This window comes from Orycteropus afer, unplaced genomic scaffold (genome assembly GCF_000298275.1).
Source record: "Orycteropus afer afer isolate SDZICR_OR568_19922 unplaced genomic scaffold, OryAfe1.0 scaffold00097, whole genome shotgun sequence".
NCBI classification, from domain to species: domain Eukaryota; kingdom Metazoa; phylum Chordata; class Mammalia; order Tubulidentata; family Orycteropodidae; genus Orycteropus; species Orycteropus afer.
In genome coordinates this window covers 6,011,567-6,039,286 of record NW_006921684.1, presented here as the reverse complement: position 1 = coordinate 6,039,286, position 27,720 = coordinate 6,011,567, and the positions used below count along the sequence as shown (strand labels likewise).

The window sequence follows — 27,720 nt, the reverse complement described above, 5'->3', positions numbered from 1 at the left end:
AAACCCACCAGCCACTCCCCGGAAGGAAGGTTGGGCAATCCTACTTCCGTAGTGATACTGCCTCGGAAACCCAAGGAGGGGTCGCTATGAGTCGGGTTTGACTCGATGGCACATAACAACAACAACAACATGGTATGTGACTGGATGAAAACTGAGCAAGGGGATAAAATATAAACCATTAAAGTATAGGTTCTAATCTACAAACCACTTATTGAGTTGGTTCAAAAGATGTAAGAACTGACTTGGATCCTTGTTGTGAGAGTGAGCCTAGTTTCTTGCACGAAACTTACCTCCCACTCCGGGCCAGCCCAGGTCAGGGCAAGAACTGACCTCATGTAAGAGTGACGTCACTAGCACTGACGCATCTCACAGGGAGGGGCCTCTCAGCTCACCTCAGAAGGTAGTCAGCTACACGGAGCAGCGAGTTGGCCGCCTTCTATTCCACCCTGAAGGTCTGAATAGTCAAAACTGCAGGAACCGAGGCGCCGAAGGAGCTCAGGAGCGGTCACCTCCTTCCTCTCCTGCCCCTCACCCACATCCTAAGGCCCAGGAGCGGCCCAGTCGGTGGCGCGCGCAAGGGCCCGCCGTTTGAGGCGGTCACGCGCACGCAATTTTGTGCGCACCCTCGTTCCCTCAGAACCCGGAAGTGCGAGTTAGAGGCGAGCCACGTGGGTGGAGCTGGAGCGCAGCTCGCATGGGGGAGTCTATCCCGCTGGCCGCCCCGGTCCCGGTGGAACAGGCGGTGCTGGAGACGTTCTTCTCTCACCTGGGTATCTTCTCTTACGACAAGGCCAAGGACAATGTGGAGAAGGAACGAGAGGCCAACAAGAGCGCGGGGGGCAGCTGGCTGTCGCTGCTGGCGGCCTTGGCCCACCTGGCCGCGGCCGAGAAGGTCTATCACAGCCTCACCTACCTGGGGCAGAAACTAGGTACCTCCGCCCCGCCCCCGTGCCCCTTGAGGGAGAAGGAAAGCGGGTACATTCCGCGTTCGGCAATGGCTTGGGTTACTTCTCTCCGTTGTCACTCCTAGCCTCAGGCTTGACTCTGCGCAGTCTCCTCCCAAGGTTCCCTTCTTTCCTTCTGCTTTCACAAACTCCGCCCACCGGCCTCCGCTGCTGCTAGATTGGCGGACCAGGTGGATGCTCTTTGCAAGGCTATACCTCAAGCCGGTGGCTTTATCCATTTTACCCCGTGCATGGATTGGTGCCATAAATAAATTAACCCAGCTCACTCTCTGTCCAGTGACACAGCTGCCAGAGGAGCAAAACTTGGCAATACCATCTGGTTAGAGCCAATGAACACTATTATCTGGCCTCTTAGGATTAAGCCCTGGAGAGTTAAAGATCTTGCCCCCCCCACCTCCCCAATAAATATTTAATGAAGATGTTAGTGAATAATGGGTCGAAAAGGCAAGAGATATGCCTGGTGCTAGCCAGAGGAGAATGTAGTAAACACTCTTACCACACGTAATCAGTTTTGCCCCTGAAAATCATTATGATGCAAGAGCGGATTGAATTGATTTTCACAATCGGTAAAAACAATTAGTACGATTAGATTACAAGAAAATAATAAATGTAAAAGCCAAGGACTGTGCACACAAAGTATTACTGCTTATAATGACAATTATCAGTTAATAACATTTGAATCAGCTTTTAGAGTCGTTTTACCGCTTTGGCCTATTTTTGACCCTTTAATTATCAGAGGCACAGGGTCTGGTGTTAAGGATACATAAATAGTATAGAGAATAGAAATGTAAGATTAGATATAGATTCCATTTTGATTTTTTCCTCCAGTTTCCTTATATTGTCTGAAAGTGATCATGTATATCTTAACATTAAACAAAGGGGCAGGACTTTCTGAGATCTTAGCTTCTACTGTAGCTGTTCAGAGAATAATTTTGTGAATTTATTAGCAAGAGCTGGTCAGATAGTTCCACTTTATGTATGTTTTTCCTCCTCATTTTAGAATGACACCTTTCACAAATTTGCAATTGTTTTTGAGATGTTATTATTCCCCTTTCTATACATTGGCAAATTGGTTATATGCAGTTGTGTGGCTAGGTGATAGAGCACAAACCACAGCTTTGAACTATAAGATTTAGTGTGTCACATGGTTTATAAAAAAAATGCATACCGACGCTACAATTTATGTATATCTGAATTATTTATATACAAATAATACTTGAAAACAGGAAATATTCTAGCTTTAAAATCAAAGGTGGGTAGTTTTTTGCAGTTTTGTTTTTTTGCAATTTCTCCACCTCATGAAGAATGGTAATTGACCCCGTGTTTCTTAACTTTTTATTTTTTTAGCTCACTTATGGGAATGTGATGAAAGATGGGTACTTACTCCCCAGAAAAATATATGTGTGCTTACAGTTTCACATGTAACCTGAGAGAGTTTGATTTCCCAAAGCCTATTTACTGTGGCCTATTAAGGTGTACTGGAATGTGTGTGATATCACTGTGCTTACAATATGACTTCACCATTATAGATTAAATTAACTCTCCATATATTTTTGTGTGTGTGTGTGTGAAACATTTTTGTGTTGCTATTTCAAACATTCCCATGTTCTTCAGTTACTTTGCTAATTAGAAAATTTAAATGTTTTCTTTCAAATGAAAATGTTTGTTTCTGTTTAAAACATGGTTCAGGAAAGGGAATCTTTTTGACTTCACTCTTATGTCTGGTGTTTATCTGAGGCCTTAGCAATGAGTCCTGAATATAGATGCAAGCTTAGCTTTCACAAAGGACGGACCTAACAGGGAGCCGTCTTCTGTTCCAGTTACTGAAAACTGAAAAGTTACTCTTGAGGAGGAGCCCTTATCTTGGAGCCTTCACTTCCCTTTGAACAGAGAATAATACCTGTTTGGGAAAGGATCAGTGATTAAAATTTGCTGTGGAAGATTTTAGAAAGTCATACTTATCTTTCCTTTGTCTCACTATTGGAGCCTTTCGTCAGCCTTTACTCCTGGAATTTAGCATAGTAGAACTGAAAACTGATATGTGAAAATTATCATTAGCAGGAAGTTTTGAGTAAAATGCATGATCAGATGTTTTGCATGTTCCTTTAATATGTCTGTTACTTTGAATTTTTAGACATAAGATAAACTGCTGAAGTCCTGGGAAATGATAATTCTTCATAAATAGAGACTTCTGGAAATAATTAAAAATAATTATAGTTTATAAATTGAAAAGTGAAAGAAGTCAGGTTCTCTGATTCCTTCTTTCCCAGGACAAATGAAGGTGATCTCCTTTGGATAGTGTTAGCCAGGGTAGTCAATAGATGGGATCCTGTTCCGGAAGCTTTGAGAGAAGATGCTTGTTTAAAAGGAATATGTTGGTGGTCTCTTTCTTAATAGTGCCATTTTACTTGGTTTCACATTCTGTGATTTGTGTGTATTGATAAACTTTAAAAGGTATTCTTCGTATTTATGTGGTATTTCCACTACCCCAGATAACGGTAATCTGATGATAGATGGTATCCTTTATTCAACGCACAGTTAAAATTTTCACCAGGGCCACCCTATTTAACAGCTGAGGTCACTTTGCTCTGTGTCGAATAGCTAGCTATAGTTTCTGTAATAATTGATGTTCCCAGTTTACTGTAGAGTTTCAGAAGCTCAATTACCTATTATTGGGAGGTTTAGATAACTTTTCCTTTTGTACTTATAGTGGAAGGGAAAGGAATTAGCATTATTGAATGTGTGCTTTGTTCCAGAGACACTGCATACTACTATGTTACTTCATTTTGTCTTTATAGCAGTTCTATTGCCATAGTTTTTTTTCCCCTCCTAAATTTTATTTATTTTGTTGTTGAAACTATATACAGCAGAACATATACCAGTTCAACAGTTCCTACATGTACAGTTTAGTAGCACTGAAGCATTCTCACTCTCTTTTTCTAATTTGTTCCTCGCTCATTAACATAAACTCATTGCCCCCTAAGGTTTTTTTCCTAATTTTTTGAGTTCTTGTCAACTTGATCCCAAAAAAGCATAAGGCTTTTTTTTTTTTTTTTCCCAGCTAATTAAGTTAAACTATTGTTTAGTTTTAAAATGAGTTTAGAATATTTTTGGTTTAAGGTTTAAAAATAAGGGCAATAGTTTCAGGGGTTCATCCACCTCCAAGGCTTCAGAAAGACTAGTGTCCATGAGAATTTCAAATTCTGTTCTTCATTTTTCCCCTTTTGGTCAAGATTCTTCTATGGAATCTTTAATCAAAATGTTCAGTAATGGTAGCCAGGCACCATCCAGTTCTGGTCTCGTGCCAAAGGAAGCAGCTGTGCGTGGAGGCAATTAGCCACACATTCCATGTCTTCTTCCTATTCCTGACTCTCCTGCTGTTATTCCAGACAGAGATAGTTGTGCCTTCGATGGCCACTTGCAAGCTTTCAAGACCCCAGGAACTACATGATGAACTGAGCAGTAGAAAAGAAGAACTGAACACATTATTAAGCCAGTAAACCAGAAAACCAAACTCACTGCTGTCGAGTTGGATCCGACTCATAGCGACCCCTCCTTGGGTTTCTGAGGCAATATCATTACGGAAGTAGATTGCTCACTCAATCGTCCTTCCGAGCAGTAGCTGGTGGGTTAAAACTGCCAACCTTCTGGTTAGCAGTCACATGCATTAGGCACTACACTACCAGAGCTCCCATTAAGCCAATGAACTGGTATATTCTATTGCCATAGTTTTTGTTTCAAAAAAAAAAAACCAAAACCCATAAAACAAGGCTTAAAGTGGCTAAGTAATTTGCACATCACATAGTAAGTAAGTGAAGGAGTTGGGATTTGAAACCAAGTTTGTCAGACTCCAAAGCTTTTGAGTTTCGCATGATAGTGCTTTTCCCAGCCCAAAAGTTTTCCCCTAGACCTGGGCACAGAGGCCATATTGTCACTGTACGAAGTCAACAGAACTAGACTGAAAATGGGTATGAGAGGAAGACAGACTCCAGAGTACAATACTATATGAGATGTTGGTATCAGGATCAGTATTTCTGTATGTTATATATTGAGATGTGTCCCCCAAAATATGTATTGTAAACCCTGACCTCTATGCCTGTAATTTAATCCTATTTGAAAATGAGTTGTCATTGCTATGTTAATGAGACAGGATTAGTACAGAGATTAAAAGAGATTAAACAAGCAACCAAAAGAAGTAGAGGTGAGTGAAGAGAGATGTCAATCTACTTGATTGCCCAGGAGCAGAAACTCCAAGAGACCAGGACCTTCCTCCAGAGCTGACAGAACGAAAGCTTTCCCCTACAATTAGCACCCTGAATTCAGACTTCTAGCCTCATAAACTGGAAGGAAATAAATTTGTTTGTTAAAGCCACCCAACTGTGGTATTTCTTTCATAGCAGCACTAGCTAACTAAGACAGAATTTGGTAATGAAAGAGTGAGGTGCTGCTCTAACAGATACCTAAATGTGGAAGTGGTTTTAGAATTACGGTATTGGGTAGAGGCTGGAAGAGTTTTACGGTACCTGATAGTAAAAATTTAGATTGCCTTGAAAAGACTGTTGGTAGAATCATGAATGTGGAAGGCAATTCTGGTAAGGGCTCAGAAGGAAGTGAGGCGAGCCATAGAAAAAGTTTCTGTCATCTTAGACAGTACATGTGGTGCCAACAATAGAATGTTGCTAGAAATGTGGACATTAAATGTGCTTCTCATGAGGCTTTAAAAGAAAATGATGAACATGTGATTGGACAGTAGAAGCAGAGGGTAACACGAGCCATGGTATTTTCAGTAGCCTCATTTGCTTATGAGAGCTGGACAATGAATAAGGAAGACCACAGAAGAATTGATGCTTTTGAGTTGAGGTATTGGCAAAGAGAATTTAATGTACCATGGACTGCTAGAAGAATGAACAAATCTGTCCTGAAGGAAGTGTAGCTAGAATACTCCTTAGAAGCGAGAATGGCCAGATTTTAATCTCTTGTACTTTGGTCATGTTTTCAGAAGGGATCAATCCCAGGAGGAGGATATCATGCTTGGTAAAGTCAGTGAAAAAGGGAAAGACTCAATGAGATGGATTAACACATTGGCCGCAACGGTGGGCTCAGGCATAGCAATGATTGCAAAAATGGCACAGGGTCAGGAGATGTTTCATTCTATTGTACATAGGGTCGCTATGAGTTGGAACTGACTCGATGGCACCTAACAACAACAACAAAGAAGTTGTCTGGATTATGTTCAATTGTTTGGAGGGAGATAGAACTTCTAAGTGATAAACTGAGATATCTGGCTGAGGAAATTTCTAAGTATAATCTTAAAGGGGCCGTGTGGTTTCTCTTTGCTGCTTATAGTAAAATATGAGATGAAAGAGATGACCTTAAAATTGAACTGTGCAAAATGAAAATGAAACTTGAAAATTTGGAAAATTCTGTTGTACAAACTAAGGACATGTGTCCTAGAATGTTCACCAAAGATGTGGCTACACAATCTTTTGTTAAAGAGATTAAGCCTCTGACTGATGGATCTAACCAATTGCAATAACAGAAAATCCATTAGCTCAGATTGAACGTGACAGAGAAAGAACGAAAGGAAAGAATGCTTTCTGTCACTTGGAATTCTACAGGCAGAAAATAGTTGAGAGGAGGTACCTCTTTTGCCCTTCAAGAAAAGAAAAGGACCATCTCTAGGGCAGCTCAGAGATCAGTAAAACTGTTAGAGCATGGGAAGCTGGGCTGTCTTGGTTTCAAAGGGTGGGGCCACAGCCTCCGAGGTTTCAAAGTGTTAGATATTTGTCAACTTGGTTTCAGAGTGTGGGGCTGCTGTTAAGGTGTGCCAGAGGATGGGGCTACCATGCCCAAGGGGCAGAAGCATGGTAACTGTTAGGGCCAAAAGGGTGTGGTCGCCACTCGGGTGTCTAGACAGATGGGGCTGTCCAAATCCAGGGGAGCAGAGTTGTCATCCCAGTGGGCCTGAAAACTGAAGCTGAAGCCCAGGACTGAGGGACCTCCATCTAGAATACAGAGGGTATGGCTGACACCCAGAATCTGGAGAACATATGATCTCAGAGAATAGAGGATTATTTTCAAGGTTTGGGAGGTAATGTACATTGTTTTGCTGGGTTTTATACTTGCTTTCTGTTATCCCTTCTTTCCCTCCAGTTTTTCCCATTTGTAATGGAAACGTATACCTTTTACCTGTTCCAGCATTGTATTATGGAAGTAGATAAACCTGTATTCTAGATTTCATGGGTTCACAGATGAAGAGGAATTTTGCCCCAGGATGGAACTAACATCTTACCTTTATTTGATGTAAAATTCAGAAGATGAGGTTTGGGACTTGAGTTGATTAAGACTTTTGGGATGATGGGACAGGGTGCATGTGTTTTGAATGTGGCAAAGACATGAATTTTGGGAGGCCAGAGGGTTGAATGTTATGGAGTGAATTGGGTCCCCCTAAATTATGGGTCCCCCTAAATTATGTGTGGGAGCTCTGGTAGCATAGTGGCTAAGGCACTTGACTGCTAACCAGAAGGCTGACGGTTCAAACCCACCAGCCACTCCTCGGAAGGAAGGTGGGCAATCCTACTTCCGTAGTGATACTGCCTCGGAAACCCAAGGAGGGGTCGCTATGAGTCAGGGCTGACTCGACGGCACATAACAACAACAACAACAAATTATGTGTTGTAAATCCTAACCTGTGTGCTTATCATTATAATCCCACTTGAGAGTTGCTTATTTTGGTTATGTTGATGAGAAAAGATTAGTGTAGGGTGTGTCTTCAGTCAATCTCTTCTGAGATATAAAAGAGATTAAACAAGCAAGTGAAAGAAGTAGAAATAGGAGAAGAGAGATGCCAAACCACATGAAGATCACCAAGGCGACAAGGACCTTCCTCCAGAGCCGACAGAGATAAAGCCTTCCCCTGGAACCAGCACCCCGAATTTGGACTTCCAGTTTCCTAAACTTTGAGAAAATAAAGTTCTGTCAAAACCACTCAATTGTGGTATCTCTGCTACAGCAGCACTAGATAACTAAGACACTGCCATATGGGTTTTGCTACTATTGGTAGGAGAAATGAAATGAACGCTAGTCAATCTGTTTAAACAGTATATTGGTAGCGTAGTGCCTAAGGCATTTGACTACTACTAACCAGAAGGCTGATGGTTTAAACCCACCAGCCACTCCTCAGAAGGAAGGTTGGGCAATCTACTTCCGTAGTAATACCACCTTGGAAACCCAGGGAGGGGTTGCTATGAGTCGGGTCCGACTTGATGGCAAACAACAACAACAGCAACATTGGAAATATGTTTTTTGATTATTAATAGTTCATATGGAGTTAGTAGTAAGTAGGGGACCAACCATCTAGGTTTTCCCAGGGCTGAGGGTACTCCCAGATGGGATACTTTTAGTTTTAAAACTGGGAGTAAGGAGTTTCTTGGGAAGCCAGACTTTCAGTGCTAAGACCTAGAGCCCTGTACAAACTGGGATGAGTTGGTCACTCTAATAGTAAAAGGTATGATTCATTTCTTGAAACATCAACTGGATAGAAATTGTGAAATGGTTCATTCACTGAAAGGATATTTTACAAATGCCATGATAAATAATTCTTACCCTAATGTATTTAGAGTAGTGTTAAGTTAATTCATTATGGATATATCAGTAGAAAATTTATCACCTATCTCTGAGATTTTTATGTAGTCTAGGAATCACTGTTTTTAACCTGCTCTTTTTCTTTTCATTCTCCTAATATCTTGCCTCTGACCTTTTGTTGGAGTACAGAATTGCTGAAGAAAACATCTTTGAAGCTGGCTCAATAATTATTAGAAATAAACTTGATCATAAATCAAGGAAATGATGTCTATGACATTTGATCTTTTTGTTGAAACAAATGCATTTGGTTCTATTTTTTGCTGATTTTCTTTGAAACCCCTAAGATAGAGCAGCAGTTATTTATAATTGGTTCCTGCTCTTAATAATTTGCAATGTGGTGTTTATTATGTTATAATCTGTTGTGTCAACCTTGTCAAGAGTGCTAAGATCTCTGCCCACTGCCGGGGTCCCTGTAGTGTGTGTGTGTGTAAGGAGGATATATGGATGTGTATTCTATTTTCTGGTATGGCTAAAGTACAAGATTCAAAGGAAAATGCAACTCTAAAGCAGAAAGAGTTATTATTTACCAGGAATAGCAACAGGTTTGATAATTTGGATGCTCTGTTTTATGTTAAATATATAAATGTGGAAGAATAACTGTTTAGATCAAGGTTGATGTCATTTGCTAAGTTAGTTATGCTCTGATATCAATTTGAATCATCAGTGAAGTAGGGTGGAGGAGAGTAGGTGGGTGGGTAAGCAGATCATACACAGGTAATTTGCTACATAATCAGTTGTACTGGGCATTCATTTAGCTTGTTCCTCTGAAATTGTTGATCACAAAGTATTTGAATCCCAGTCATATGCATCAGAGAATATTATAGGTAAAGACTCATTGAGTTCAGCAGGTTCAGAAGGGAAGACCCTTTGGGATTCTGGAAGATGTTTCGTGCTTGGTAGTTTCTCTTCCTTACCTGTAATGTGTTTATGTCATTTGCCTACCAGGGGGCCAGTCTTTCTTCAGTAGGAAGGATTCCATCCGCACCATCTATACTTCTCTGCATAATGAGCTGAAGAAGGTGGTGACTGGCCGTGGTGCCCTGGGCGGGACCGTTCCTCATGTGGAAGAACTCCTCTCCCACCTGTCAGAGCAGCTCTGCTTCTTTGTTCAGGCTCGGATGGAGATTGCAGACTTCTATGAGAAGATGTACACCCTCAGCACACAGAAGTTCATCAATGCTGAAGAGCTCGTTGGCCTTTTGGACAGCATCCTCAAGAAGTACAGCTCCAGGTCAGTGAGGAGGAGGGCAGGTGGGAGAGAACTCAGAAGCCCTCTCAATCCTATCTAGGATCTGAGTTGTTTTCCACACTCTTATTTATTTATTGTGATTTGGGTGAAAATTTACAGAACAAATTCACTTTCCATACAGCAGGTCACATACACTTTGTCTCATGACATTGACTACAATTTACTACAATGCATCAGCTCCCCTCCCACTTCCTCCCGATAGTTACCTCTTCCCTGTATCCATCCCTCCATGCACTCCTACCCCCTGAGCTGTCTCCCTGTGCATAAACAGCCCTTCTTTCTCCCATGATTGTTCTCTCCAAGGAGTGTATCTACCTCAGGTAAATGTTCAACTCATATGCCTGTCTTTTGTTTGGCTGGAGGCCACATGTGTGTTTTCCACACTCTTAAGAAAATCTATGATGAATAACTGAAGGAGAAACACCTTTATTACATTTTATACATATTAATTAATCAAAAGGTACATGTTAGGTACCTTCTTTGGACTTAGCACTATGCTACATACTTCTGTAAGCAATAGGGAATGACCAGGAATGAAGTAAGCCTTAAAAGATGTGTTATACAGGGAGACAGCTCAGGGGGCAGGAGTGCATGGACCAAAGGACACTGGGAAGAGCTAACTATGGGGAGGATGGGGGAGGGGAGCTGTTGCATTGTGGTAAACTGTGATCAATGTCATGAGACAAAGTGTATGTGAACTGCTGTATGGAAAGTGAATTTGCTCTGTAAATCTTCACCCAAATCACAATAATAATAATAATAAAAGTGTTCTTCTTGGTATTTAAAAAAAAAAAAAAAAAAAGATGTGTTATAATGGGTTATGCTGCTTATGAAAAAGTTCAGTCAACAATTAGAGAGTTGTATATAAAATAATGTGATTTTTAGCAAACTACTATTCAAATAAATGTCCCTTAGAAAATAATCACTTCCGTGAGTTATACACTTCTTTGAGTTATAGCCCTTACTTAGTTTGGAAACTCCTTTATAATTGCTTTCAGAACCTGTGAGGTCTATTTTTGGTTTTGTTTTCAATTTTCTAATTTGTGGCAGGTATCTGTGATTGTGAGGAAGACATACTTTAATTTTTCTGAATGGTCATAAAGTCATCTGGAGCCAAATCTAACTTTTTAAAAAAAGATGTAGAGTAACTAGAAAATTTCTTTTGTTTGAAGGAAATTGCTGCTTACAAAGACGTAAGTCTAGTTACAATTTGTGGCTCACTGCCTGACCCACAAGAGAAATACCAATGGAGTTTCAGAAGCATTGTGAACATATTAAAAGTGAAGGTCCCAGCTCTATCTTTGTGTCTCAGAACCTTGATGTATCTTGTCTATCAAACTGTCGCTGCTGTTGAGTTGGATCTGACCATAGAAACCCCTCCTTTGGTTTCCAAGGCAGTATATAGTAAAAAAAAAAAAAAAAAAAAACCAAACTCACTGCTGTTGAGTCAGTTCCAACTCATAACGACCCTCCCCTTGGGTTACCAAGGTAGTATCTCTACAGAAGTAGATTGCTCAGTCTTCTTCTGAGGAATGGCTGGTGGGTTTGAACCGCTAACCTTCTGCTTCGCAGTCAGATGGCTTAGACACTACACCACCAGAGCTCTCTTTGTACATAGTAGGTGGTCAATAATTATATGTTGAACTGAAGGAAAAGTGATTACTTTGAAGGCTAGCACTCCTCTGAAGGAGTTCAAGTATGTTTGCTTAAAAAAAAAAAAAAATGTAGCTGTGTTAATTTGTAGTCCCAAATGAAGGATCATCCCCATCTGGTTATTGGACTGAGGGAAGAGGGCAAATTGGGGAGATTTAAAGAGACTTTGTGGAGGAGACAGAATCTGAGGGGAACTTTTAGGGATAAGTAGGATTTTGAAAACAAAGAAAAGAAGAGAATAGGTGCTTTGAGATGAGAATATGTTTCTAGAACACTAAAAAGCCTAGGGTTTTGGTATTTGCTATTTCCTCTTCCTGAAATGCTCTTGCCCTAGTTATCTTCTTATAATTCTAGTCTTGGTTCAAATATCAGAGAAACGTTCCCTCCATCCTATAAGTATATCCCTCTTTTAGTCACTATCCTGTTCCCCTATTTAATTTTCTTTACAGTGTTTACTGCCATCTTAAATTACCCAGTTATTTGCTTAAGGTGTTTTTAGTCCCAGTTCTGACAGCTAGAATGTGAGTTCTATGACAACTTCTGTATCTTCAGCACCTGTAGGTGCTGAAGTAGGTGCTCAGTAGACATTTGTTGAATGAATGGCTGAATAGTACTTAGTTCCAGGTTGATAGTTTATACTGAATTTGGTAAGTAATGGGGAACCATGTTCAAACCTCAGAATAAGCATCATGATAAATGGAGAAAAGATGGAAATTGTCAAAGATTTCATTTTACTTGAATCCATAATCAACACTTAATGGAAGCAGCAGTCAAGAAATCAAACAACGTATTGCACTAGAAAATATGCTGCAAAAGACTTCTTTAAAGTGTTCAAGAACAAAGATGTCAATTTGAAGACTAAGGTGTGCTTGACCCAGACCACCGTATTTTCAGTCGCCTACTATGCATGCAAAAGCTGGGCAATGAATAAGGAAGACCGAAGACAAATTGATGTATTTGAATTATGGTGTTGGCGAAGAATATTGAATATACCATAGACTGCCAGAAAAATGAACAAATCTGTCTTGGAAGAAGTACCGTCAGCATGCTCCTTAGGAATGAGGATGATGAGACTTCATCTCTCATACATTGGTCATATTATGAGGAGGGACCAGTCCCTGGAAAAGAATGTTATGCTTGGTAAAGTAGAGGGTCAATGAAAAAGAGGAAGACTCTTAACAAGAGGGATTGACACAGTGGCTGCAACAATGGGCAGTGTTTCGTTCTGTTGTACATAGGGTTGCTGTGACTCAGAGCTGACTTGATGGTATCTCACAACAACAATTTTGTATCCATTGTAAATACTTCCAAGGAGCCCTGGTGGTACACTGGTTAAGCACTCGGCTGCTAACTGAAAGGTCACTGATTTGAAACCACCAGCCACTTCATGGCTGAAACAGTGACAGGCTGCTTCTATAAAGATTACAGCCTTGGAAGCCTTATGGGGCTGTTCTGCTCTGTCCTATAGGGTTGCTAAGAGTCGGAATTGACTCATTGGCAATATTTTTTTTTAATAGGTAAATACCTCCTTCTACCATGTAAAAATATGTAGGGCAAATCTCTGGCTAATTCTAATTATTTTAAATGAAAAGGGATTATAGATCTATTTCCTATTGGACTTCTCACATGTATGAGGCCAGTATACTTTTTTAGGAAGGAATTCCATGGTGTAGATTTGGGAAGGAGTAAAGTAATGTTTCTGTAGTGAAATTGTCTGTTTCTTCATTAAAATATTACAAAAACCAAAAAAACCAGACTCACCGCCATCGAGTGGGATCTGACTCATAGCGACCCCTCCTTGGGTTTCCCAGGAGGTATCACTATGGAAGTAGATTGCCCAGTCTTTCTTCTGAGGAGTGGCTGGTGGGTTTGAACCGCCAGCCTTCTGGTTAGCAGTCAAATGCCTTACGAACTATGCCACTAGAGCACCTTAAAATATTATAGGAACTTATTTTATATTCTATGGAGGGTCCATCCTTTCTTCTTCTTTTCTTTTTTCTTTCCATCCTTTGGCCTCTCTTCCTTTCTTAGTCCTGACTATAATTAGAGCAGCTATTCTCTGCAAATAGTTCTCGATTTAGTCTATATTCAGACTCTTTCAAGCTTGCTGCCATAGATGAGGTGTGTATTTTTGGATTACAGTAGTTTAACAAATCCCCCTATAAGGTGAGTTGTGAATAGCTGTGAGGCACACAGCAGAGTGGAAATGGGGAAAAGATACATAATGGTAATCTCAGAGACTTGGCAAACTAACACTAACATGAATTTTTTAGCTCTTCTTAAGGATGGAAAATAGCTTTGACATTCATCCTGCATAAAATTTTTTTAGCATTTAAATACTTTTTAGGTGTATGTTTATCAAAGAGCTCATTCAGAATTCTTTCTGAAGGTTTGTACAGGGAATTCAAGGAAAGTTTTGGATATAATTGGTGATTTCCAGTTGAAAGCAGGAGAAAAATAACAGCAGTGTTATTTGTAGTAGAATTTTCTCCAACCCCATACCATTTTCCTGACTATGCTAATAGTTCTGTGGTACAATGAGTTAATGTGGCCCTTCTAGCCATAGTTTTTGTAATTCCCACTAAATGACTGGGTAGGACTATGCAGATGTGGTGCTTGTGGCCCACCAAGGGGATTGGATAGCTCGCTGATATTGTAAATAAGGTACAAGGTACCCATGAGGTGGTGGGACCGTGCAAATAAAGTATATAGAACCCAAATGAGGGGATTGGTCAGTTTGCCATCCTGCTTAAAAAGAGGGCCAATTCCAAAGCAGAAGGGGGAACTGACTACTATCAAGAAGAAAAGACAGGAGCAGAGCACGTCCTTTGAACCTGGAATCCTGGCAGTGGGAACCTCCTCAACCCTAAGAGACAGAGCTGTAACATGGACAGATGGCAAGAATGGTGTGAGAAGCAGAGGCAGCAGAACCAGTGGACAGTGCAGAGGGCTTCTCAGCCCATGGGGTGAGAAAGCTGAGAACCTTCAGGCAGGAGGTTTGCTGGTGGAGTAGGGTCCCCCCAGGTACTAGATGGAGCTGGGTTTGCAAACCCATGGAGCTGGAGTTGAGTGACTTCTGGCTGAGGCTTACTGAGAGAGTGGGGTGCTTCTGGGCACTTAGCAGCAGAGCTAAAAGAGCTTTATAACACTAGCTCAAACAGGGCAGAGGCCAAGGGGCCGAAGGCGAAGGCCAGACATGTGCCTGTGGGTACTGCTGGAAAGAGGCTGTCCTGATCACAGAACTGTATCCTGAGTTGTTTCTGATCCTGAATTATAACTTGTTACTTCCCTAATACACCCTATAATTGTGAATATGAGTTCTTTGTGGCCATTGCAACAAATTATCAAACTTAGCAGAGAAGTAGACAGTGCTGTGGGATGGGTGGTAGGTGTCAGAATTGGTGTAAAGATGGGAGTGGAGACATGTCTGACCTCTGCCTCATAGGAACTAGCCTTGGGTTATTGATGCTAATACTGATCCTCCTCTCCTCTTGTGAAGTTAGAGCAGATCAGACAATTATGCCTCCCTTGCACCATTTTTACAAGTTCATGGGCAGATTTTTTGATAGCTGTGATTATATAGATTGTTTGATAGCTGTGATATTTAATGTTCCTAAGAAATGTCAAGGAGCTCTGGTAATGTAGTGCCTAAGGCACTTGACTGCTAACCAGAAGGCTTGCAATTCAAATCCACCAGCCACTCTTCACAAGGAAGGTTGGGCAATCTGCTTCTGTAGTGATACTGCCTCAGCAACCCAAGGAGGGGTCGCTATGATTCAAGTCTGACTTGATGGCACATAACAACAATAAGAAATGTCAGGAAGCCTAAAAGTTAAGGTGATAAAGAGCTTTTCTTAAAAATCAAAGGTTTTGAGACTTATGCTGTAACGTATGTGTGTTGTATGTGTATGTACATTTGTATTAGACTCCCTTGGTATTTTTTTCCAGAACATACTGGTTGAGGAGTCCTAAATTAATTGATTAAGCACATTGTGCTAGAAGATTTGAAATCTAGTCTGTCTTTCTGATTGTTTGTATTATTGTGTTATTATTATTACTGTATTATTATCTTTGCACATTACATTATAATATCTTACTTTGTCTTCTCATGCCACCCTTTGAAGTCTTTTCTTTTCAGCTCTTTACTTCATCATAGCTTCCATTGGCTTTAGCTACTCTATGTTCAAGAGAAAGTTTCAGAGTCTCTTCTGATACCCATTTTCATGTTTTCTTTCTTTCCTTTTTTTTATTGACCTTTTGCTTTCTTCATGTATGATATTCTTGATGTCATCCCACCACTCATCTGGTCTTCAGTCATTGGTGTTTTTCAGATGATCTCTAAATTCAGGTGGGATATAATCAAGGATATATTTTGGCCCTCATAGATTTGTTTTAATTTTCTTCAGCTTCAACTTGAAGTTGGATGTGAACAATGGATGGTCTGTTCCACAGTTACCTCCTGGCTTTGTTTTGGCTGAAGTTACTGAGCTTCTCCATTGCCTCTTACACAGATGTAGTCGTTCTGATTCCTGTGTATTTCATCTGACCGCGTCCATGTGTATAGCTACTGTTTATGTTGTTGAAAAAAGATATTTGCAATGAATAAGTCATTGGCCTTGCAAAATTCTGTCATGCAGAGATCTCTGATGCCATTTTTATCACCAAGGCCATATTTTCCAACTACTGGTGATTCTTCTTTGTTTCCAACAAAAATCTATTTAAGGACTAATTAAAGAATTATGATTATGAGAGCCCATACTAGGTTGGACATTCTAATGATGATGTTGTTGTTAGATGCCGTTGAGTTGGTTCCGGCTCATTACAACCCTGTGTACAACAGAATGAAAGACTGCCCAGTCCTGCATCATCATGACAGTATTTGCTATGCTTCAGCCCATTGTTGTAGCCAGTTGTGTCAGTCCATCTTGTTGAAGGTCTTCTCCTTTTTCACTGACCTTCTAATTTACTAAGCATAATATCCTTCTCCAGGGACTGGTCTCTTCTGACAACATGTCCAAAGTACGTGAAATGCAGTCTGGCCATTCTCACTTCTAAGGAGCATTCCAGCTGTACTTCTTCCAAGACAGATTTGTTCATTCTTCTGGTGTGATATTTTCAGTATTCTTCACCAACACCACAATCAAGTGCATCAGTTCTTTTTGGTCTTCCTTATTGTCCAGTTTTCACATGCATATGAGGTGATTGAAAATACTATAGCTTGAGTGACGTGTACCATAGTCTAAGAAACATTTTTACTCTATAACACTTTAAAAAGGTCTTTGGAGCATATATGCCCAGTGTAAAACATCATCTGATTTCTTGATTGCTGCTTTCATGGGTGTTGATTGTGGATCCAGGTACAGTGAAATCCTTGACAACTTCAATTTTTTCTCCATTTATTGTGATGTTGGTCATTGGTCAGTAGGGAATGAAGATACTTGTTTTCTTTTTGTTGACATGTAATCCATACTGAAGACTGTACTCTTTGATCTTCATCACTAAGTGCTTCAAGTCTTCTTCACTTTCAGCAAGCAAGGTTGTATCATCTGCATATCTCAGTTGCTAGCTGAGTCTTCTTCCAATCCTAATGTCACACTCTTCTTCATATAGTCTAGCTTCTTGGATTATTTGCTCAGCATACAAATTAAATAATTATGGTGAAAGGATACAGTCCTACACATACCTTTCCTAATCTTAAACCATGCAGTATCCCCTTGTTCTATTTGAATGACAGCCTTTTCGTCCATGTACAGGTTCCTCATGAGTACAATTAAGTGTTATGGAATTCCTGTTCTTCACAATATTATCCATCATTTGTTAATATCTACACAGTTGAATGCCTTTGCATAGTAAAGAAAACACAGGTAAACATCTTTTTGGTATTCTTTGGTTTCAGCCAAGATCTGTCTGACATCAGCAGTAATATCCCTCCTTCCACACCCTCTTCTGAATCCAGCTTGAATTTTTGACAGTTCCTTGCCAGTGTATTACTGCAATGAATTTTGGATTATCTTCAGCAAAGTACTATTTACATGTAATGTTAATAATACTGTTTGATAATCTCCACATTTTGTTGGATCACCTTTCCTTTGAATGGGCATAAATATGGATCTCTTCCAGGTGGTTGGTCAGGTAGCAGTTTTCCAAATTTCTTGGGATAAACTTGTAAGCATCTCCAGTGCAGCATGTATTTGTTGAAACATCTCAGTGTGTATTCCATCAATTCCTGGAGCCTTGTTTTTAGCCAGTGCCTTCAGTGCAGCTTGGAATTTTTTGTTCAGTACCATTGATTTTTGATCATACGCTGCTGCCTGAAATGGTTAAATGTCGACCAATTCTATTTGATACAGTGACTCTGTATATTCCTTCTATCTTCTATTGATGCTTCCTGCACCATTCAATATTGTGCCCATAGAATATTTCAGTTTTGCAATTTGAGGCTAGAATTTTTTCTTCAGTTCTTTTAGCTTGAGAAACGCCAAACCTGTTCTTTCCTTTTGGTTTTCTAGTTGTAGGTCTTTGCACATTTCATTATAATATTTACTTTATCTTCTTGAGCTACCCTTTGAAATCTTCTATTCAGCTCTTTTATTTCATCATGTCTTCCATTCACTTTAGCTTCATTTGAGAGCAAGTTTCAGAGTCTCATCTGAGTTCCATTTTGGCCTTTTCTTCCTTTCCTGTCTTTTTAATACTTTCTTCATATGTCATGTCCTTGATGTCCTCCCATAATTTGTCTGGTCTTCAGTCATTGTTGGTGAATGTGTCAAATGTATTCTTCAAATGGTCTCTATATTCAGGTGGGATATACTCAAGGTCACATTTTGGCTCTCATGGACTTTTTAAAATTTTCTCCAGCTTCAACTTGAACTTGCATACGAGCAATTGATGGTCTGTCTGTTCCATAGTCAGCTCCTGGCCCTGTTTTGACTGATAAATATTGAGTTTCTCTATCACCTCTTTCCACAGATGTAGTTGATTTGATTTCTCTGTATTCCATCTGGCGAGATTCATGTGTATAGTTGCTGTTTTATGTTGCTGGAAAAGGTATTTGCAATGAATAAGTCGTCGGTCTTGTAAAATTCTGTCATGCAGTCTTCAGTGTCATTTCTTTCACCAAGGCCATATTTTCCAACTTTCAGTGCTACTTCTTTATTTGCAGTTTTTGCATTCTAGTCACCAACAATTATCAATACATCTCAATTGCATGTTTGGTTAATTTCAAACTGCGGAAGTTGGTAATAATCTTTAGTTTCTTCATATTTGGCTTTAGTGGTTGGTGTGTAGGTTTGATCAGTAGTCATATTAACTGGTCTTCCTTGTAGGTGTATGGATATTATCCTATCACTGACAGACTTATACTTCAGGATGTTGCTGTTGTTGTTGTTATGTGCCGTCGAGTCGGCCCCGACTCATAGCGACCCCTCCTTGGGTTTCCGAGGCAGTATCACTACGGAAGTAGGATTGCCCAACCTTCCTTCCGAGGAGTGGCTGGTGGGTTTGAACCGCCAGCCTTCTGGTTAGCAGTCAAGTGCTTTAGCCACTATGCTACCAGAGCTCCACTTGAAATACTCTTTTTGATGATAAATGTGAAGCCATTCCTCTTCAATTTGTCATTCCTGGCATACGATTGTCTGATTCAAAATGGCCAATACCAGTCCATTTCAGCTCACTAATGCCTATGTTATCAATCTTTATGTGTTCTGTAAATAAACAAGTGGTGGACATTGTGCATAGTAAGTATAAATTTGAAATAAAATAAAACTTCAATTTATGTGTATGTATGTACATACTTGGTCATAGTATAAACTATATTTCTTACTGTAGCTCATGATCAAGTAAAAATACTTTGTCTAGAACAAGTGGAACTGCGGTTGCTCTACTTACCTTGACCTTCTTTGTAATATCATGTTTCTAATTATGTAATATCTGGAAAAAGTGAAAATGAGAATGTGACTCAAGATGCGTAAGGACTGGTCTCTCAAAATCTCATAGGTCTTTTTAAGAATTTTGGATTTTATCCAAAAAAACAGTAGAAGGTGTTAGATATTTATTATCTGGTTACCATTTTGTTTTTAACTGTGAATAAATATGAAGAAAAATTGGGAACCAGGACTGGATAGTGGCTTTTGGGTAAATTTTATATTCCTCTAATAATCATTTATTGATTATATACTAGGAGCTTTGGTGGCGTAGTGCCTAAGGCATTTGCTAACCAGAAGGCTGGCAGTTCAAACCCACCAGCCACTCCTAGGAAGGAAGATGGGGCAACCTACTTCTGTAGTGATACCCCTCAGAAGCCCAAGGAGGGGTCGCTATGAGTCAGATCCAACTTGATGGCAGTGTGTTTGGTTTTGGTGGTTTTTTTGATTATATACTATGTTTCAAATTTGGTTTTATAGTCTGTACTCTTATCTGCAAAGTAAGTTTGATAATACTTTATAGAGTTACTTTGAAGATGAAATGAGGTATTACATGTATTATTACAGAGTTCTGTTAGTGATCTTTTCTTTATTTCTGCCTCTTCAGCACTGAACTCCGTAAAGAAGGTTCCTTCTTTAAATGATGCCAAAAAACTAAAACCAAACTCAACTGCCATCAAGTCAATTCCAACTCATAGCACCCCCCATTGGGTTTCCAAGGCTGTAAATCTTTACGGAAGTAGATTGTACCATCTTCCTTCCATGGAGTGGCTGGTGGGTTTGAACCACTGACCTTCTTTTAGCAGCTAAATGACTTATCCACTGTGCCACCAAAACTCCTTTCTTTAAATTATAAGGTTAGTCAAATACCAAGAAAAAATAAAATAAGAAAGAATTACTGGCTAATTTAATTTTTCTTCATTTGAAAAGAAGATAGTCATTATTCTGTTTTGTGTTTTTTACTTTAGGCTGTTTCCACAGGATAATTTATGTTTACATAATCTTGAAATAATGAAATTATTTCAGAATAAATTTTTTAATAATCAACATGGTATTTTTTCATCTTTTTTGCCCCTGTTTTCCATGTATAACATTTGTCTGACCACATTCTTTGTGGGGGAGTGGAAAATATCAATGTGGAGTAACATTTCCACTTACTTCTATCAATTTCCATTCCTCCTTTAGATTTCACCATCCAATTCTCAGCCCCTTGGAGAGCAGTTTCCAGCTGGAGGTTGATGTCCTCGGTCATCTCTTGAAGGCCCAGTCTCAGGTCTCAGAGTGGAAGTTTCTCCCGTCTCTGGTTAACTTACACAGTGCCCACACCAAGCTGCAGACCTGGGGCCAGATCTTTGAGAAGCAACGAGAGACCAAGAAACATCTGTTTGGAGGGCAGTCTCAGAAGGCTGTTCAGCCCCCACACCTTTTCCTTTGGCTGATGAAACTCAAAAACATGCTGCTTGCCAAGTTTAGCTTTTACTTCCATGAGGCATTGAGCCGACAAACGACTGCTTCAGAAATGAAAACGTTGACTGCAAAAGCTAATCCAGACCTTTTTGGAAAGATTTCCAGTTTCATCAGGAAATATGATGCTGCCAATGTGTCCTTAATTTTTGACAACCGAGGTTCAGAGAGTTTTCAGGGTCATGGTTATCACCACCCCCATTCCTACCGAGAGGCCCCTAAGGGTGTGGACCAGTACCCAGCTGTGGTGTCTCTGCCCAGTGACAGACCTGTTATGCACTGGCCAAATGTCATCATGATCATGACAGACCGCACATCTGACCTGAACAGCTTGGAGAAAGTAGTCCATTTCTATGATGACAAAGTCCAGAGCACCTACTTCCTGACCCGCCCAGAACCTCACTTTACCATTGTTGTCATTTTTGAGTCAAAGAAATCTGAGAGAGACTCCCACTTTATTTCCTTCCTCAATGAGCTCTCACTTGCACTTAAGAACCCCAAAGTTTTTGCAAGTCTGAAACCTGGGTCCAAAGGTTAGCAGGTTATTTGTATGAAAGGTTTTTAAGACTGGCAACTGCATTCTGAATTGCTCTAATGATTCAAGTAGTCTGTGATTAGAGTTTATATCCATTCATGCTTCTTTCAAAGCTGAATTAAAGACAACTTCTCCCTAATTGTCTTGCACACTTTATAATCAATTAAGGCCAATTGAATTAAGTATCCAAAGAGTAATCCAGGAAATGATCGTGCCTACTGTGTATTTATTTCCGTGGTATGGCAGAAAAGTTTCAGTATTTTCCACTATTTTCCTGTGTTTCATGATAGTTAAGATGAAATATTTATTGGCCTTTGATCTTTGTTTCCAGATGTTTTATATTGTGTTCTAAACATTGCGTTCTACTGCAATTCCAACCACCCACTCTCTTCCCCTTCTTCTTAGAAGAGTAATTGGGGTAAGATTTTAAACGGCCTTTTTAGAATTAATGACTATATTTTTCTCTCATAAATTAGAAAATTAATATGGAGCTATTAGTTTTGTGATTCTAATTTATAAATTATTATTTTTATGCCAAAATTAAGATCATGGTAAGAAATTTCTATCAATTCTTAAAACTGAAGGTGAATCCGAGTGCTAGCAGAGCATCAAGTTTTAACAGTTCAGAAGACCCTCATGGCAACTTTTGTAGCCATGAGATCTTTTGGGGTGATTTACATACCTAACTGCATAGTTTGTTTTTCAACTTTTATAGAGTTTGAATTTTCCACTCTGAAGTGAAGTCAGCAAAAGCCGTTGCAGAGGGTTTCTTCATTCTTCAGCAAGTTTACCTGCTTAACTTTCTGTTTATCACCTTTCTACTGAAATGTTCAAATTTTGCTCTATTCCCTGGTTATTTTTAGGCTTAAGAATAAAAACCATTTAGTTTTGGCTTTTCAGCCACTTTTAGATACTCATGCAAGTTATGCCACTTTTATAAAATAAAAATGAAGGCCTTGATACTTTATACTTGCTAAAAATCAGTTGTACATTCAAAAGACCTCTTCATACTTGAGTTTCAACTCAGTACTTAAGCACATCTGAACTTGGGTTTCATGCCAGTCTCTACTACAAATTATTTTTAGAAGCACTCATATATCTTAACACATATTACCTCAATACCTTACTTTAGTAGGTGGTCATGGAGAACTAGATGGATCAGTTAAGGCATAATGGGCTGTGGAGACCTTTACGTCTAGGTTTATTGATTCAGAATAAAAATAAGCTACACCGGGTAATTGAGCTGTCATTATTTGATAGTTTCTTTAAAGCTTATGGGAAATATAATGGTCAGATCAGTCCTGTTTCTTATAGTTGTTTAGAGCCCCTGTTTCTCTGAATGTCCACGACAGGTATGCAGACAGCATTGGTGGACACCAGAGAGCCTCTTTGAGTCTGTGTAGGAGGCTTACTGGACTACCTGCTAGAGGAGCCCACTGGCCTATTTTCTGGGGAGAGCATGTGTTTATTCTTTTCATTTTAAATAAAGGTCATGTGATTTGCAAAAAATCTTGCAAGATGGTTTACTTTAAATAGAGTAATGATTTATTTTAGCTTAGCATTTTTCATTCACCCAGGTTCTAGAAAAATCTGAACAGATTTTACAACATTGACCTTATGTAAAAAATTTAAAATTAGAACTAAAAAATCAAATCATTTTTCCTCCCATTTGTGTTTTGCCAAGAAGCTTAAAAATAATCCTTGGTGTGCGTGTTGTTGTTGTTATGTGCCCTCAAGTTGGACCGGGCTCATAGAGACCCCTCCTTGGGTTTCCAAGGCAGTATCACTACGGAAGTAGATTGCCTAACCTTCCTTCCGAGGAGTTGCTGGTGGGTTTGAACCGCCAGCGCTCTGTTTAGCAGTCCAGTGCCTTAGGCACTATACTACCAGAGCTCCTTGGTGTGCATGTAGTTTGTTGTTTTTTTCCTAGATAAAACCACCATTAGCCTTAGTAAAATGGTCTCCCGTGTACCAAAAGGGAAATATGTTTCATTGGATCACAGAGAAGGGTGTAAATAAAACAGATGAAATATCTAAATAACCAGCCCTTGCATATTTGAATTGCATATTTATTTTTAAACCTATTTCAGTTCAAGCCAAAGAACAAAGTCGTTTTACCCTGAGATTTGTCCTCTAAATTCAGCAGTGAAACCATCTGTAAAGTCCATGTTTTGCACAATGGAAGAATAAATCTGCATACTTTCTGCAGTTTCTACTTTGAAGTTTGTTTCTAAACTACAAGTTGATAGGTTTTTAAGGAAAACCAGGAATATAGTCAACACTGAGTTTGCCAACGAATCCATCAAGGATTTTCCTTCGAGGATGCTGTTTGGACACAGGCTGAACATTTGTAACTTTATTCTCTTAGGTCCAACCTGACATATGAATATGGCATTTTAGGGAGTCTGTGAAAATGAAACTTAATTCTTAACTGGGGAGCCAGTACCCTTTAAATAATTGCCTTGTACATTTGAACAAATTGGGAAAAGTTTACTTTCAAGGGAACAAATAGTTGTTACTTCACTTTATTCATAGAAGGTTCACTCAGGTGATCTTTAAAATATGTCTACCCTTTGATTTAGCAGTAAACTTAGGCAAGTCAACCTCTGAGCTTGACTTTCTTATTTGTAAAATGGAGGTAAGGAGATGTGGGCTACCTTTTTCTTTAAGAGTTTACAGTAAGAACTAATTTAGAAGATTGGGTAAGAGGTGGGGGGAAGCAACAACCAGCTCTGTTCTCCAACTTAACAATCTCTGCCTTTTGATTGGACTGTTTAGTTCCTTTTTCCTATAAAGTTTTTATGTTCAGGATTCTGTCATCATTTAACATGTTCTATGACCTCTTTTTTTAATTTCCCTCCTGTAAATTGGGAGTTAGATCAAGAGGTTTTATCAGATTCTTGTTTTTCAGTCATAGTGTGTGGTGTTATTAGGAGACAGCTAATATCTAGTATAGGAATTCCTGGTGAAGCAAACTGTTACTCAGCTACTGACCAGAGGTGGTGGTTCAAATCTACCCAGAGGCACTTTGGAAGAAAGGCCTGGCGATCTTTCAAAACAGTCATTGAAAATGCTGTGGGACACAGTTCAACTCTGACACACATGGGATCACCATGAGTTAGAATTGGCTCAGTGACAAGTGTTGATGTTGATATACGGCATTGCAAAATGGTGATATTCTAATTCTATTATTCCTTTTCATTAGCCAAAATACTACAAAGAGATGCTTGGCTTCATTAAGTGGTATTTGCTCACCTTGAGGTACAATTCATGTAGGAATGGCTAGATAAATGCTTGATTCTGTTGCCTTTATTTACCAGTTTTCAAAATAATGAGTTAGTATTTTAGCATCCCTCAAAGATGCTAGGGGAGCTCTGGTGGCATGGCACTAAAGCATTTGACTGCTAACCAGAAGGCTGGGTGTTGAAACCCACCAGCCACTCCTTGAGAGGAAGGTTGGGCAATCTACTTCTATAGAGATTTACCTTGGAAACCAAGGAGGGGTTGCTATGAGTTGAATCCACTCAATGGCAATGAGGTTTTTTTTTTCTCCCCAGTTGTATTTTTATGGAGCTCTGGTAGCATAGTGCCTGAGGCATTTGACTGCTAGCCAGAAGGCTGGCGGTTCAAACCCACCAGCCACTCCTCAGAAAAAAGATTGGGCAATCTGCTTCTGTAGTGATACCGCCTCGAAAACCCAAGACCCAAGGAGGGGTCGGCATAAGTCAAATCGACCTGATGGCAGCGAGTTGTTTTTTTTTTTTTTTTTGGTAAGTAAAGATGGCAGGGACTTTTAAAAGAAGTGTGCATTTATGAAGATTTGTGCCTGTTAGTGAAACTAAATGTTTTTTCTTCTTATCACAAGGCCCTTTACCGTAAATATTAGTGCTTACTCATATTTTTTCCACGTAGTTAATTTTCTCTCTTAGTAACTGTTGGCTATCTTCCTTCACCTGTTTTTTCCCCCCCTACCCTTTTTTTTTTTTCCTTCTTTCCTTAGCTTGTCACTCTCTCACTGATTGCACTTGAGTCATTTTGTTCCCCTGTGCATTAGGCAGTCAGGACATACCCCAGTCGTCTCTGACCCAGTTTTGAATGCAGCATCTGAAGAGCGTTACTCATTTTGATTGTTTTTACAACTAGCTAGGCTTTTTTGGGCTGTGCTGAAGGAAAACACAGGGGGGGAAAGTTCATTGTTGACACTGCTGGGGTGACCATAATTAAGCTCAATCATTTCATGTGGGCATAAGACTTTTAGTCAAATATAGCCAAGCCATGCTGTATGTATCTAGCACATTATTTGGCAGGAAAAATAACTGTGAACTGCAACAGTTCAAAATGTATTTTTACTATGTAATTTTTTTAAATTAAGAAATCATTCTTAAACCAAACCGAAAACCAAATTCACTGCCATTGAGTCTATTCCAACTCAGAGCAATCCTATAGGACAGAGTAGAACTGCCCCATATGGTTTCCAAGGCTGTGGATCTTTATGGAAGCAGACTGCTCCAATGGAGCAGCTGGTGGGTTGAACTGCTGAACTTTTGATTAGCAGCTGAGCATTTTAACCACTGTGCCACAAAGCTTCTATTTGTTCTGATTCTCTCACTGCCATAGAGTCAATTGGACTCTCAGTAACCCCTCCTTGGGTTTCTGAGGTGGTATCTCTACTGAAGTACATTGCTCACTCAATCTTCCTTCCGAGGACTGGCTGGTGGGATTGAACTGCCAGCCTTCTGGTTAGCAGTTAAATACCTTAGGCACTATGCCACCAGAGCTCCCTTGCTCTAATTTGTCACCATTAAATTAACCTCTGAATTTTTATCTTTAAGTGAAAATTTAAGAAAATAGAGTTTTCCTCCTAAAGGAAAAATCATGATGTGTGACTCCCCAAGAGAACACCTTAGGTGGAGTTTAATTTAGCAGGTCCCCTTCTACTTTTCCAACCAGATTCCTGTTACCAATGCAGTTATTTCATTGCCTTTTGCCTGAATTATTCTAAGCAACTTCTCCAGAGAAAATGAGTCAGAAGAACAAGAAATGATGTGTACTTCTGCCTTTGGGGACTTCTCTCGACACCATGTAATTCATTGTTGTTGTTATGTGCCGTTGAGTCAGGCCCGACTCATAGCAACCCCTCCTTGGGCTTCCAAGACAGTATCACTACAGAAGTAGATTGTCCCATCTTCCTTCCAAGGAGTGGCTGGTGGGTTTGAACTGCCAGCCTTCTGGTTAGCAGTCAAATGCCTTAGGCACTACGCTACTGGAGCTCCCCGTGTAATCCATAAGCTTTCATTAATGCAAGTATTTTGACTTGTCTGCATACTTTTTTCAATCTGCTTTTGATAACAAGATCTGTTTCTAGGATATGTTACATTTAAAACCATATGGTATGTGCAAGATATCGATGCTAGAAAATAGAGGCAAATGTGTTCCCTTCTCTACAGTCTCCTACTTAATGTCACTCAGAGTTTGGCCAACACTCAGGGTTCTCAACAGTAGTTTAACTCAGGGAGGGTTGTGTTGCATAGCATAGCTCAGTTGTGTTGGGGTACAATGGTGACAATATGCAAATGCAGGATGTGACTTGACATTGATATAAGAGAGGATAGATGTTGGGCCTTTTGCTAACTTTGTTCCTGGGATGTAAATTTTACTTTTGCTAATCTTAATAACTGTGGAGTAATTCCACAATTCCATTAAATTTGAAAATACGATTCTTGATTTTTCATAAATATTTTGTTTTTGTAACTGTTGAGAATACACACAGCAAAACATGGACCAGTTCAACAGTTTCTCCGTCTACAATTCAGTGACCTGGCTTACATTCTTCCAGTTGTGCAACCATTCTCACCCTCCTTTGCTGAGTGTTCCTCTCCTGTTAACATAAACTCCCTGCCCCTTACGTTTCCTAACTAATCTTTCAGGTTGCTGCTGTCAGGTTGATCCTGTATAGATAGTTCTTAAAAGAGCACAATTTTCAAGGTAGACATTCTTCACTAGTTGAGCTAAACTATTGTTTGGTTTTAAGAAGACTTTAGGGGATATTTCTGATTTAAAGATTATCTCAGGGCAATAGTTTGGGGTTCATTCAGACTCCATGGCTTCACGAAGTTTAGAGTCCATGAGAATTTGAAATTCTGTTCTGTATCCTTTTGATCAGGATTCTTCTATAGAATCTTTGCTTTAAAAGAAAAAAACAAAACAAACAAAAAAAACCCACTGAATAATGGTAGCCAGGCATCATCCAGTTCTGGTCTCATGGCAAAGGGGGCTGTTGTTCATAGA

The 27,720-nt window shown here is 39.7% G+C and overlaps 1 protein-coding gene across 1 annotated transcript; it reads left to right on the top strand.

The window, feature by feature from the left end:
* Window positions 1-694: 694 nt before the first annotated feature.
* On the top strand, window positions 695-26,456 carry KICS2 (KICSTOR subunit 2). Its single transcript, XM_007942731.2, has 4 exons — window positions 695-929; window positions 9,555-9,840; window positions 20,619-21,430; window positions 26,383-26,456. Exons 1-4 carry the CDS (start codon window positions 695-697, stop codon window positions 26,454-26,456), a joined length of 1,407 nt encoding a protein of 468 aa, XP_007940922.2.
* Window positions 26,457-27,720: the final 1,264 nt, after the last annotated feature.